This window comes from Heptranchias perlo, unplaced genomic scaffold, assembly GCF_035084215.1.
Source record: "Heptranchias perlo isolate sHepPer1 unplaced genomic scaffold, sHepPer1.hap1 HAP1_SCAFFOLD_60, whole genome shotgun sequence".
Taxonomy (NCBI): Eukaryota; Metazoa; Chordata; class Chondrichthyes; order Hexanchiformes; family Hexanchidae; genus Heptranchias; species Heptranchias perlo.
This window is the reverse complement of record NW_027139623.1, coordinates 1565003-1579991: the sequence shown is the minus strand read 5'-3', so window position 1 is coordinate 1579991 and position 14989 is coordinate 1565003. Positions and strand designations below refer to the sequence as shown.

The 14989-nt window shown below is 44.1% G+C and overlaps 3 protein-coding genes across 3 annotated transcripts in view; 2 read left to right on the top strand and 1 right to left on the bottom strand.

Annotated features, from left to right (window-relative positions):
- LOC137316676 (zinc finger protein 850-like) overlaps positions 1-14989 on the top strand; it is a gene marked incomplete at its 5' end in the record, with an annotated part of 305128 nt that overhangs the window by 236866 nt on the left and 53273 nt on the right. The window lies entirely within an intron of this gene.
- LOC137316736 (histone H2A-like) lies at positions 3115-3797 on the top strand. Its single transcript, XM_067980593.1, has one exon. It carries the CDS (start codon positions 3215-3217, stop codon positions 3602-3604), a length of 390 nt encoding a protein of 129 aa, XP_067836694.1. The 5' UTR covers positions 3115-3214; the 3' UTR covers positions 3605-3797.
- On the bottom strand, positions 6882-7271 carry LOC137316746 (histone H2A-like). The gene has a single exon (XM_067980605.1). It carries the CDS (start codon positions 7269-7271, stop codon positions 6882-6884), a length of 390 nt encoding a protein of 129 aa, XP_067836706.1.

Genomic DNA, 14989 nt, shown 5'->3' with positions numbered 1-14989 from the left:
ATCCGACATAATTTAAATAAGGAACGGGAATCAGCAGAGGGAAAAACTTCAGAAAATCAATTAATTTCACTGAATCCGGGCAATTGTGTCCCGTATCCACTGCACAGATCAGGGGAAATAATAATACAAAGGACTAGAGTTAAATTCAACGTTATGGGGGAAATAAATGAATTTTAATGTATTTTTTATATAAATTAGACCCGTTTGTGTTTTGGAAACACTATCCCTCTGAACATCATCAAATTCGGTTCCAGTCTTGGCGTTTCTGAATTCAGTGTGCTGGGATTCAAAACTTTTGCAATTAACTGCTTGGAAGGCAGCTATACTCACCATTTTTAGCACCTTATTTCACTAGGAGGGAGAAATAGAATGTTTCTGTGGAGTTTGGGACTGAATTGCTCCCTTTGGGTTTCTGGCACTATAAACATAGACAATAAATAGTTCCCAAACATCAGCCCCTGAACAGACACAACAAGCTGGTGGAATTTCTCATTTATAGATATTAAATAAGAGGATGACAAAAGCGAATAGGAAGAGGTTAGGAAGAAGTCACAAAAACAATTGGGGAAGGAAACAGGAACCATGAAATCAAATTATCAAGGAATAGAAAAAGAAATAGTAAATTATTCCACAGACACAAAAATAAAAGAAAGAAAATCAGAATAGTTTGAGTGCCACTAAGGGATGCACAAGATAAACTCACAGGTAAAGTCAGCGAAATGGCAGAAATATTGAATTATTACTTTGCCTCAGTATTTACCCGGGAGATTAACAGGGTGAACATGATATTAGAGGAAGAGGTCAATAAATAAATCAAGACATTTAAGTTAGAAAGGGAGGTTAAACTCCTGGTCCAGATGGATTGCACCCGCACATATTAAATGATGCAAGGGAAGAGATAGCAGAGGCACTGTTACATATATCGAAAAAGGAATAGTGCCAGAGGACTGGATGACAGTTAATGTGATTCTTATATTTTAAAACAGGAGATAGAACAAGTCCAGGGAACTATAGACCAGTTAACTAAAGGTCGGTGGTGGGAATGATCATGGAATCCTTTACTCAATGATGCAATAGAAAAACATCTAGAAACCGAAAATATAATAAAGAATAGTCAGCATGGATTTCAGAAAGGGAAGGTTTAACAGTTTGACAGAAGGTTTCACAGTTTAAATTACAGTTCAACATAACTTATCTGCTTTTCAATTCTACTCCTCTAGAAATAAACCTCTGTGTTTGCTTTTTATGGCCTCATCAACCTGTGTTGCTACTTTTAAAGATTTGTCCATCTGTACCCCTAAATCCCTTTGCTCTTCTACCCCATTTAGACTCTTATTTTCCAAGAAGTATTTGGCCTCCTTTTTCCACCGAGCAAAATGCACCACCTCACACCTTTCTTTATGGAAATTTAATGGCCATTTCCACCGCCTTTCAGCAAGCTTATTAAAGGCTTCTTGAATTTTGTCGCAGTCTTACTCAGTTAGGCAATACCCCGTAAATTAATTACAAGAATTTAACACAGCATTACAACTAATGTTTGCTCTAACAAAATGTACTTGCAGCTTGTCTCCATTCCCAGTTTTTCTAAACCCCACTCGTGCAATATAATGTGAAGAATGAGTTTATCTTCTGTCCCTCTCTCATCTGTAAACTTCAATGACCCGGGGTTTGGGGACATCTACTGGCCGGAAGCAGAACTGCAACAGTTCGGAACAAATTGCTGAAACCGGACAATGTGCAGTGTGAGCGTGTTTGTGATTGGTGGCAGGTATTAAATCTGATTGGATATCTGAAGAAACCAATCAGAGAGTGAAAGGAAAAGGTGACGTTGCATCACTCCCAATGACCCAATCACAATCATTGCCTTCCCCCATCCCTCATTACCATAGGGCTGTGGGGCTGCCTATTTAATCCGAGCTCGGAGCGGATTTGGGTCATTTCTGGGTCTGAAATTGAGTTTGAAAATGCCTGAGGACAAGAAAGCAGCTCCCAAGAAGGGCGCCAAGAAAACCTTGAGTAAAGCACCAGCCAAGGGCGGCAAGAAGCGGAGAAAGTCGAGGAAGGAGAGTTACTCCATCTACGTCTACAAAGTGATGAAGCAGGTTCACCCCGACACCGGCATCTCCTCCAAGGCCATGAGCATCATGAACTCCTTTGTGAACGATATTTTCGAGCGCATCGCGGGTGAGGCTTCCCGCCTGGCCCATTATAATAAACGGCGCACCATCAGCTCCCGGGAGATCCAGACCGCCGTGCGCCTGCTGCTGCCCGGGGAACTGGCCAAGCACGCCGTGTCGGAAGGGACAAAGGCGGTGACCAAGTACACCAGCTCCAAGTAAAACTCCACAATGTACTGAAAAAAAACAACGGCTCTTTTAAGAGCCACCCACAACCTCTCTGAAGGAGCTGCATTTCCGATATATTTACATAGTATGTTTTTAACACCGCGATATTATTCCAATCGAAAACTGATAGTCTACGCCGTTGAAATTTCTGACCCATAAAGTGAACACGAGTTTCTGATCCGCTCCTTCCCATTCGCTTTGTTCTTAAAGCGTTACTATTCCGGCGACGAACACACCCTGAATGACCCCTTAGCATTTCCATTATCTCTATGAATTCAGTCTCCCCACATCAACAGCAAACCCACCGCTTGCAGTAACACAGCGGAGTCGGGGCAGAATGAGAACTCCGTCCGGGTCCGTCTTTTCACAGAAACACTCTCGGCTCTGTGAGAAGGGACCAATCTATAACGTGTCACTTTTATAAAGACTAAATTGAAACGTGTCCCTTCACGGAATGCTGTGAATGGGGATTTCGTCCCGTTCGGTACAGTTTGAATGCGATGATAAAATTAGCGATAATTTAAAGCAGATTTTAAAACGGCGCCAGCGATTGGTGATGGGGAGCGCTGAATAAGACAAGATAAAAAGAACGGGTTTAAAATCTTGTGCTCAGGGAGAACATTGATCGAAATCCGGTCCTTTACTACACTGAAATTGGCGGGCTTTTTGAAATTCATCAAATTCCTGGTCTGAACGTTGAGGCCGGAAAATCCCGCCCTCTTCTGATTCCCAGCTATCTGATTGGTTAATGAAATAGGCAAATGAGGTGTATTAAAGAACAACCAATCAGATGATCTTTCAGTCTGTAAGAAGGGTAAATACGGAAATCATTCTTCATTCGTTGTGAAAGTATTTGTGAGATTGTGGAAATGTCTGGAAGAGGAAAAACTGGCGGTAAAGCTCGGGCCAAGGCCAAGTCTCGCTCATCCCGGGCCGGACTGCAGTTCCCTGTGGGCCGTGTTCACAGGCTCCTGCGAAAGGGGAACTACGCTGAACGTGTGGGTGCCGGAGCCCCGGTCTATCTGGCTGCTGTGCTCGAGTATCTGACGGCTGAAATCCTCGAGCTAGCCGGCAACGCGGCCCGGGACAACAAGAAGACCCGCATCATCCCCAGACACCTGCAGCTGGCCATCCGCAACGACGAGGAGCTCAACAAGCTGCTGGGACGGGTGACCATCGCTCAGGGTGGGGTGCTGCCTAATATCCAGGCCGTGCTGCTGCCGAAGAAAACCAGCACTGTGAGCTCCAAGAGCAAATAAAGCGATCAAGATTTAATCTGATAACCCAAAGGCTCTTTTCAGAGCCACCCACTGTATTTATGAAAGGGCTGGTCACTGTCTGTCAAAGGACTTGATTCCGATTCGCGAAACTAACAATAACTTGTGAAATACAAATGATCCATATGCTGAATGATCAGTTGTTTATTGTGTCAGCGATTACTGAATAAAGAATGTGTGAAATTTGTGTTTGGATGTGAGTGAGGTATTTATTCTGTCCCTGCCCGTCTGATATCTGCTCCCTCCCCTTTATACATTTCCCATTTAAGCAAATTTCTCACGGCCCTGCCATTTCAAGAAAGGAGATCACAGCTCTTTCCATCGCCGATTTGGTGGCTCTGAAAAGAGCCTTTGTTGCACTTGGTGCTGAAGCCGGGTCGGGTTTAGGCGCGCTCCCCGCGGATGCGGCGGGCCAGCTGGATGTCTTTGGGCATGATGGTGACTCGCTTGGCGTGGATGGCGCACAGGTTGGTGTCCTCAAACAGCCCCACCAGGTAAGCCTCGCTGGCCTCCTGCAGGGCCATGACGGCCGAGCTCTGGAAGCGCAGGTCTGTCTTGAAGTCCTGAGCGATCTCTCGCACCAGGCGCTGGAAGGGCAGTTTGCGGATCAGCAGCTCGGTGGATTTCTGGTAGCGGCGGATCTCCCTCAGAGCCACAGTGCCGGGTCTGTAGCGATGAGGCTTCTTCACTCCGCCCGTGGCTGGAGCGCTCTTCCTCGCCGCTTTGGTAGCCAACTGTTTGCGAGGAGCTTTCCCGCCGGTCGATTTACGCGCTGTCTGCTTGGTCCTGGCCATTTTCTGAACAGATCTGAACACAACCTGAGACACACAGACTGTTAATACGGAGTGCGCTCTGGGGCCGTCTTTTAAAGTGTCTCAGGGGATCCGCCCCTGGCCTCTGATTGGCTTCAGTCCCACACCCAGTCAGGGAGGGATCGCCCCTGGACGATGATTGAACCGAGCTCTGTCAGTCAGACCGAAACGGCGGGAGGTATTGGGCCCCAATTGGCTGAGCTGAAATTAACCATCAATTTCAAAAAGCCCGCCAATTTCAGAGCATCAAATAACAGTTTCAAGAAAATCTCATTTCCCTCCAGCAATTTAAGAATCTCTCTCTTTATAATCTCCATTATTTCCCACTCCTCAGCTCAAATCTCAGGCTGTTTCACATTCCGGTTCATTCTCTGATCTGTCTGTAAACGGGCGGGAATAAAGCCCCGGTCATTGCTTTCCGTAACGGGACAAAGTCCAGCTTCAATTTCAAAAATCCCGCCAGTTCCGGCCCGGTGAACCGCTCCTCAAACAGAAACTTCACATCGAACTGATAATTGAATGAGAGCAGGAAATAAAGACCGAGCAGAGAGGACACAGCGGGAGAGGGAGTGAGGAGGGATTTTACTCTGAGCGGAGAATGTAATGTCTGGGGAAAGACTCTGTATCACCGCCTGTTCATTTATACCGTGAAACCGGGAATTCCGCTCCTTCTCTCGGGATGGCTGAGAACCCCGGCCGTTGTTTCTGATCTCCCTGTACCGAGTGTTGGGGAATCGCCCTATACTAATTAAATATCAGAAACTGATTCCCCATCCCGAGATCTTTCCTCTCCCCGTTTCCAGGTCAGTGCTCTCTCTGTGAGGCGGTGGGTGGCTCTTAGAAGAGCCTTTGTTTTGTGTCCGGTTTGAAAGGGTCGAATTGTTCAACCGCCGAAGCCATAGAGAGTGCGGCCCTGCCGTTTCAGAGCGTACACCACATCCATGGCAGTGACCGTCTTGCGCTTGGCGTGTTCAGTGTAGGTGACCGCGTCCCTGATCACATTCTCCAGGAAAACCTTCAGCACCCCGCGGGTTTCCTCGTAGATCAGACCCGAGATCCGCTTGACACCGCCACGGCGAGCCAGGCGGCGGATGGCTGGTTTGGTGATCCCCTGGATGTTATCACGAAGCACTTTCCGGTGCCGCTTGGCTCCTCCTTTGCCCAGTCCTTTTCCTCCTTTACCTCTGCCAGACATGATGATTCTTCACTCAGATCGCCGCTGAATGAAAAACTCTCGCCTTTCTTCTCTATTTATAAAGCCCGCCCCGACCTGGTTGAGAAAGGCACATTATCGGAGAGGCCGGGGAGGAGTGTTTGAATGACAGACAGAGCATGAAGTGCGGGAGGGAGGAGACTGGCTCGGAATGACGGACAAGCGGACGTGAAACTTCAAGCTCCGCCTCCAGGAATCAGTTACCGTCCTTTATAAACTTTTCACCAGCATCAAATGCGAAATATAAATTCAGACACAATCCTTACAGACTCCGCCTTAATATTCAAGGATTGCTCGAAAAAAAAGGCGGAAAATACAATTTAAATTCAATAAATGAGGCACACTATAGTTCCAATACAATCACTATCATAACAGAATCAATCAGTGCCGCTACGGTACCGTTGGAAGAGGGAGTTTTAGTTTTCAGATTTGTAGCTGACAGTAGGCGCCCAAAAGTTCAATAAACTTGAATCGGTGTGGAAGGCACCCGATACCTTTCCGTGCTTGGGTCAGTATGCGACTGAATAGATTCAGGCACCGGGATGGATGGAGACTGGTCCTGTGTGGGGACTGAATAGATTCAGGGACCTGGATGGATAGAGAATTATCCTGTGTGGGGACTGGATAGATTCAGGCACCTGGATGGATGGAAAATGATCCTGTGTGGGGACTGGATAGATTCAGGTACTGGGATGGACAGAGACAGTTCCTGTGTGGGGACTGGATTCAAGGACTGAGATGGACAGAGACTTGTCCCTGGCCACTGTGTGAAGCGGAATCTTAAACTTCGCAACCTCAGCGTCCAATTTACCCTGAGATAAGCATCAGACCCCATTTCCGCTCCACCACCAAGACCACCAACTTCCACCTCCGAAACATCGCGCGTCTCCTCCCCTGCCTCAGCTGATCTGGTGCTGAAACCCTCACCCACGCCCTTGTTACCTAGGACTTGGCTCTTCCAATGCTCCCCTGGTCAGCCTCCGATCTTCTGCCCTGTGTAAACTTGAACTCCTCCAAAACACCGTTCCCCTATCCCAACTCACAACAAGACCCGTACACCGATCACCCATGTGCTCGGTGAATTACATTGGCTCCCATTAGTTTAACCGCTGTATTAACGTGGGATAACTGTAATCAATAGGTCAGTCTCTTCAGACAGTAACCAGCCCTTTCATAGATACAGTGGGTGGCTCTGAAAAGAGCCTTTGGGTTATCAGATTAAATCTTGGCTGCTTTATTTGCTCTTGGAGCTCACAGTGCTGGTTTTCTTCGGCAGCAGCACGGCCTGGATATTAGGCAGCACCCCGCCCTGAGCGATGGTCACCCGTCCCAGCAGCTTGTTGAGCTCCTCGTCGTTGCGGATGGCCAGCTGCAGGTGTCTGGGGATGATGCGGGTCTTCTTGTTGTCCCGGGCCGCGTTGCCGGCCAGCTCGAGGATTTCAGCCGTCAGATACTCGAGCACAGCAGCCAGATAGACCGGGGCTCCGGCACCCACACGTTCAGCGTAGTTCCCCTTTCGCAGGAGCCTGTGAACACGGCCCACAGGAAACTGCAGTCCGGCCCGGGATGAGCGAGACTTGGCCTTGGCCCGAGCTTTACCGCCGGTTTTTCCTCTTCCAGACATTTCCACAATCTCACAAACACTTTCACAAAGAATGAAGAAATCCTCCCGCACTCGCCCTTCTTATACCTTCTGGAGGAGAACAGTGGGGGCAATTGTGATTGGTCCATCTGTTCTCAATCTCATTGGTTCAACGAACAGACCATTCAGAGAGCTGTTTAATTCACCAATCAATAGCCGGCAATGAGAAAAGGCGGAAAATACCGAACTGAACCGTTTTTTTGAAATTTGAAAAGCTCGCCAATATATTTGTAACACAAGAAGCGGATTTAGTAAATAATGTCGCGTAAAGACAAAGATTTAAAAATCTCTCGTCTTTTACTCTGTTATTCCACATTTCCCGTCAGAACTTCCAGAATTTTTCACAATCCGGTTAAAATCCGGCTTCATTCACCGTTCGCTTTCAATCCGGCGGGAATAAAGTCCCATTTTGTAACGGGACAGATTCCAGCTCAATCTTTGTAAAAGTAACAAACCACAGATTGTGGATTGATCCCTGTTCACAGGAGCTGCAGCGCGATCGAAACCGGAGCCGAGACTCCTGGTGTAAGAAGTCGAACAGTGACAGAGCCTTTAGACTATTCTGCACTCGGTGTGAATTCCCTTTCAGGGCTGCTGTTTTACAAAGGATTGCGGTTCTGAAAGTGATATTCCCGAATAATGAACAAACAAACGTGAAAAGGATAATGAAATGACAGAAGTCTCATCCACCGCCTTAAAACGGCTCTGAAGGGGCAGATGCGGGGGAAGGGGTGGAAAATGAACGGGAATGAGAGGATCAGGGACACGTTTTTGGTTATTGGGACTAAATAAAAAAGCGACACACAGATTAAACCGGGCTGTGATTATGAGAATCTTCCAGATTTCAAGAGAAACTACAAAAACACAAGAGTTATCGAGAGACAGTTAGTATCAAACTATCTACAGTAAAATGATTTCATACAGGTGTCGGTACAGCGTCTTCAGAGAGACTGTGGGTGGCTCTTAAAAGAGCCTTTGTGTTTATTTTTTTTCAGTACATTGTGGAGTTTTACTTGGAGCTGGTGTACTTGGTCACCGCCTTTGTCCCTTCCGACACGGCGTGCTTGGCCAGTTCCCCGGGCAGCAGCAGTCGCACGGCGGTCTGGATCTCCCGGGAGCTGATGGTCGCCCGTTTATTATAATGAGCCAGGCGGGAAGCCTCACCCGCGATGCGCTCGAAAATATCGTTCACAAAGGAGTTCATGATGCTCATGGCCTTGGAGGAGATGCCGGTGTCGGGGTGAACCTGCTTCATCACTTTGTAGACGTAGATGGAGTAACTCTCCTTCCTCGACTTTCTCCGCTTCTTGCCGCCCTTGGCTGGTGCTTTACTCAAGGTTTTCTTGGCGCCCTTCTTGGGAGCTACTTTCTTGTCCTCAGGCATTTTCAAACTCAATTTCAGACCCAGAAATGACCCAAATCCGCTCCGAGCTCGGATTGAATAGGCAGCCCCACAGCCCTATGGTAATGAGGGATGGGGGAAGACAATGATTGTGATTGGGACTGATGTCACAATATTTTTCCTTTATCGATCTGATTGGATATCTGAAGAAACCAATCAGATTTAATACCTGCCACCAATCACAAACACGCTCACACTGCACATTGTCCGGTTTCAGCAATTTGTTCCGAACTGTTGCAGTTCTGCTTCCGGCCAGTAGATGTCCCCAAACCCCGGGTCATTGAAGTTTGCAGATGAGAGAGGGACAGAAGATAAACTCATTCTTCACATTATATTGCACGGGTGGGATTTTCAAAAACTGGGAATGGAGAACATTTTATAGATAAAACATTAGTTGTAATGCTGTATTAAATGCTTGTAATGAATTTAGGGGGTATTATCTATACTGACTTTGATAAGCTTGCTGAAAGGCGGTGCAAATGGCCTTTGAATTTCCATATAGAAAGGTGTGAGGTGGTGCATTTTGCTCGGGGGAATAAGGAGGCCACATACTGCTTGGAAAATAAGAGTCTAAATGGAGTCGAAGTGTAAAGGGATTTAGGGGTACAGGTTGACAAATCTTTAAAAGTAGCAACACAGGTTGATAAGTCCATAAAAAGCAAACACAGAGGTTTGTTTCTGGAGGAGTAGAATTGAAAAGCAGATAAGTTATGTTGAACTATAATTTAAACTTTCAAACCTTCTGTCAAACTGTTAAACCTTCCCTTTCTGAAATCCGTGCTGACTATTCTTTATTATATTTTCGGTTTCTCGATGTTTTTCTATTGCAGTCATGATGTGGAGATGCCGGTGATGGACTGGGGTTGACAATTGTAAACAATTTTACAACACCAAGTTATGGTCCAGCAATTTTATTTTAAATTCACAAGCTTTCGGAGGCTTCCTCCTTCGTCATTTTCACATCGTTCACCTGACGAAGGAGGAAGCCTCCGAAAGCTTGTGAATTTAAAATAAAATTGCTGGACTATTACTTGGTGTTGTAAAATTGTTTACAATTTTTCTATTGCAGCATTGAGTAAAAGATTCCATGATCATTCCGACCACCGGCCTTTAGTTAACTGGTTTATAGTTCCCTGGACTTGTTCTATCTCCTGTTTTAAAATATAAGAATCACATTAACTGTCATCCAGTCCTCTGGCACTATTCCTTTTTGTGATGATTTTTTCTATATATGTAACAGTGCCTCTGCTATCTCTTCCCTTGCTTCATTTAATATGCACGGATGCAATCCATCTGGACCAGGAGTTTAACCACCCTTTCTAACTTAAATGTCTTGATATCTTTATTGACCTCTTCCTCTAATATCATGTTCACCCTGTTAATCTCCCGGGTAAATACTGAGGCAAAGTAATAATTCAATATTTCTGGCATTTCACTGACGTTACCTGTGAGTTTATCTTGTGCATCCCTTAGTGGCCCTCAGATATTCTGATTTTCCTTTTGTTATTTTTGTGCCTGTGGAATAATTTACTATTTCTTTTTGTATTCCTTGATAATTTGATTTCGTAGTTCCTGTTTGCTTCCCTAATTGTTTTTGTGACTTCTTCCTAACCTCTTTCCATTCGCTTTTGCCATCACCTTATTTAATATCAAAGAATGAGAAATTCCATCAGCTTGTTGTGTCTGTTCAGGGGCTGATGTTTGGGAACTATTTATTGTCTGTGATTAAAGTGCCAGAAACCAAAAGGGAGCAATTCAGTCCGAAACTCCACAGAAACACTCTATTTCTCCCTCCGAGTGAACTAAGGCGCTATAATGGTGAGCAGAGCTGCCTTCCAAACAGTTAATTCCAACAGGTTTGAATCACAGTTCGCTGAATTCAGAAGCACCAAGACTGGAACCGAATTTGATGATGTTCAGAGCGATAGTGTTTCCAAAACACAAACGGGTCAAATTTACATAAAAATACTTTTAAAATTCATTTATTTCTCCCATAACGTTGAATTTAACTCTGATCCTTTGTATTATTATGTGCCCTGATCAGTACAGTGGATACGGAACACAATTGCTCCGGATTCAGTGAAATTAATTGATTTTCTGAAGTCTTTCCCTCTGCTGATTCCCGTTCCTTATTTCAATTATGTCGGATTAACCTTTCTGATCTATAGAAGGGTCATAGTCCTGAACCGTTAACCCGAGCTTCCCTTCTCCACAGATGCTGCCATACCTGCTGAGTCTTTCCAGCATTTTCGGTTTTAATTTTTTCTATATTTTATCCCTTTCACTTTTGACGGTCGCCGTTGAAACTTGCAGATTTGCCCTCAGTTTTTATTTGTGTTTCAGTTCGGTTTATTTGAATTAATATAAATCGAGTCCTGAGAAATCAGACAGAAATCATGTGCAATCATAGAATCATAGAAGTTACAACATGGAAACAGGCCCTTCGGCCCAACATGTCCATGTCGCCCAGTTTATACCACTAAGCTAGTCCCAATTGCCTGCACTTGGCCCATATCCCTCTATACCCATCTTACCCATGTAACTGTCCAAATGCTTTTTAAAAGACAACATTGTACCCGCCTCTACTACTGCCTCTGGCAGCTCGTTCCAGACACTCACCACCCTTTGAGTGAAAAAATTGCCCCTCTGGACCCTTTTGTATCTCTCCCCTCTCACCTTAAATCTGTGCCCCCTCGTTATGTAGAGTGAAACACAATGGGGCAACTTTCGAATGAGCAAAACAAAAACTTTATTATGAATCAATTGTCTAATTTTTCACGGACAAAATATGAAAAAGTACGAGAGTAGAAGTTACAGAGAGAAACTATTTCCTCACATTACACATTGTCCTGAATCTGGAACGACGAAAGATAATGTGAATTTGTTCCACTCTGTCACAGTTCTCACTTATGGCCAGTAGATGTCAGACTGCATGTGAGTGTGGGATTAATTCTCTGTCTGTCAGTCTCTGTTACTGTATGTGAGTGTGATATTCATTCTGTATCCGTCAGTCTCCAGTACAGTCTGTGAGTGTGGGATTCATTCTGTATCTGTCAATCTGTGGTACTGTATGTGAGTTTGATATTCATTCTGTATCCGTCAGTCTCCAGTACAGTCTGTGACTGTGGGATTCATTCTGTGACTGTCAATCTCTGGGAATGTGTGTGAGTGTGGGATTCATTCTGTATCTGTCAATCTCTGGTGCTATCTGTGAGTGTGGGATTCATTCTTTGACTGTCAGTCTCTGGTATTTTATCTCAGTTTGGATTCATTCTGTAACTCAGTCTCTGGTCAAAGTGCAAGTCTGGATTCGTTCTGTATTCTTATTTCAGGCTACAGTATGGTGTTTCAAACTGTATCTTTAAGTCATTAATGTATGCAAATCTTTCATCTAGCATTAATTTGTAAATATGGATACAGTTTCGGATTTTATTTTAATCAAACAACGTGTGTGAGTTTTGTTGTCGGATTACATTTTAATCTCTGTGAAGATAATGTACATTTCAATCTTTTACTGTGAAATTATTGGACTGGTATTTATTGTGTAGCTCAGTCTGGGCTAGTGGAATTGATATTGTATCTTTCAGTCTGACACTATGAGATTTTTCGACTGGTATGAAATGTGTGGTTCAGACTGTACTAATGGAATTGACACTCTAACTTTCAGTCAGACACTGCGAGAGATTTTTGGACTGGTTTCTGATGTGTAGCTGAGTCTACACTAATAGGATTCACACTGTCTGTTTCAGTATGATGATGTATGTGAATTTTGGACGGTATATAATGTGTAGCTCAGTCTGCACTAATGGAATTCATACTGTACCTTTCAGTCTGACACTGCGCAATATATTTAGACTGGTTTGTAAGGTATAGTTCAGTCTGCACTAATGGAATTGATACTGTATCTTCCAGTCTGACACTTTGTGAGATTTTTGTACTGGTATGTAACGTGTCGGTCAGTCTGTACTAATCAAATCGATACTATATATTTCAGTATGATACTGTATGTGATTTTTGGACAGGTATCTAATGTGAACCTCTGTCTGCAGTAAAGGAATTGATATTGTATCTTCCAGTACGATACCTTATGCGAATTTTGGACTGGTATATAATGTGTAGCCCCATCTGCACTAATGGGATTGATAGTGTATCTTTCAACCTGACACTGAGATTTTTGGACTGGTATGTGATGTGCAGCTCAGTCTGCAATAATGGGATTGATACAATGTCTTTCAATCTGATACTGTATGAGAATTTTCGACTGGTATCTAATGTGTACCTCAGCCTGCAGTAAAGGAATTGAAACTGTACATTTCATTCTGACACTATGAGGTTTTTGGACATATGTGAGTCAAATATGGGTAACATCTGAACTGGTATCTAATTTATATCTCAGTGTACACTATTGTCATGAATATGGCATCTTTAAACTCATAATGTGTGTGAGTTGTGGGCTGGTATTTAATTTGAATCTTGGAGTACACTATTGTGATTCATTCTGTATCTATCGATCAGTACCATGTGTCAGTTCTACCTGGTATTTAATTTGCAGCTATTGCTGAACGAATGTGAGATTAACACCGTGCCTTTCAATCTGATACTGGGTGTGATTTTGGACTGGGAAATATTTATCTGCCGGTCAGCGATACTGAGTCATTGTGAAATGGGAATTATGTCTTTCTCTCCTGCTCTCTTTGACTGTTGGATTGGGATCAGTGCGCGACTGACTATTTCTGCTGTCTGAGACTGTGGGACTGATGACTTGTCTGTGTCTCTGTGCTCTGTGAGTGATAAGGTACCTACTGTGTGTGAGAAGGAGCTGGCTGCACTGACTGCTCTTTGTGCCCCGGGTGGAGTAAACTTCACACTGATTCTGGGTCCTTCAAGGATTTAACTGTAGGAAGAAAAAGTATGTCTTGTAATTCAAGAACAGGTAAAGTAGAAAATACAAAACTGATCAATTGAATCTCTGTTAATAATCATTGTAATAACCACAAATGAAAACCAGCGATACAAACAGTGTCAGTGTCTGACTCCACTGCAGTACTGCAGCACTCAGCTTCTGCACACCAGGTGTGTTGGGCTGTTTTACAACAATTTAGTGACATCCAGACACAACCCAAACGCTGCACTGATCAATGAATGGGACTACCGATGGGGACGGGACCGTTGCACACATCAGATTTCGAATTCCCTCTCCCTTGGAATGAACAGTTCAACCGAAACAAAACAGCCGCTGTTTAAAATGAGTCCTTCAAACTTCTCACCTGATGCCTGCAATAGATGCTCTTTGTATAACTCCCCACATCCTTTCTGTCCGGCTCTGTTTACTGTTCAGTAACAAACAGTAAAGTTTAATGGACAGGTATAAAAAAATCAGATTTAATACCTGCCACCAATCAAAACAAGCTCACACTGCACATTGTCCGGTTTCAGCAATTTGTTCCGAACTGTTGCAGTTCTGCTTCCGGCCAGTAGATGTCCCCAAACCCCGGGTCATTGAAGTTTACAGATGAGAGAGGGACAGAAGATAAACTCATTCTTCACATTATATTGCACGGGTGGGAGTTAGAAAAACTGGGAATGGAGACGAGCTCCAAGTACATTTTGTTTGACCAAACACTACTTCTAATGCTGTGTTAAATTCTTGTAATTGATTTCGGGGGTATTGTCTATACTGAGGAAGACTGGGACAAAATAAACTTGCAGAACGGCCGTGTAAATGGCCATTGAATTTCAATATAGAAAGGTGTGAGGTGGGGCATTTCGCGAGGGGGAATAAGGAGGCCACATACTGCTTGGAAAATAAGAGTCTAAATGGGGTAGAGGAGCAATTTAAATCGTGTCCTGAGAAATCAGAGAGAAACACTGCGCAATGTACAGTGAAATATAATGGGGCAAATTCACAACTATCGAATGAGTGAAAGAAAAACTTTATTATGAATCAATTGTCTTCATGTTTCACCGTCAAAATGTGCAAAAATACGAGAGTAAAAGTTACAGACAGAAACTTTCCTCACATTGCACACTGTCCTGTTTCTGTAACCACGACAGATAATGTGAATTTGTTCCGCTTATTTACAGTTCTCGCTTACGTCCAGTAGAGGTCAGTCTCTGGTACTGTATATGAGAGTGGGGTTTATTCTGTATATTTCAGTCTCTGGTACTGTATATGAGAGTGGGATTTATTCTGTATCTGTCTGTCTCTGGTACCGTTTTTGAGAGTGGTGTTTATTCTGTACCTGTCTGTCTGTCTCTGGTACTGTATATGAGAGTGGGGTTTATTCTGTATCTGTCT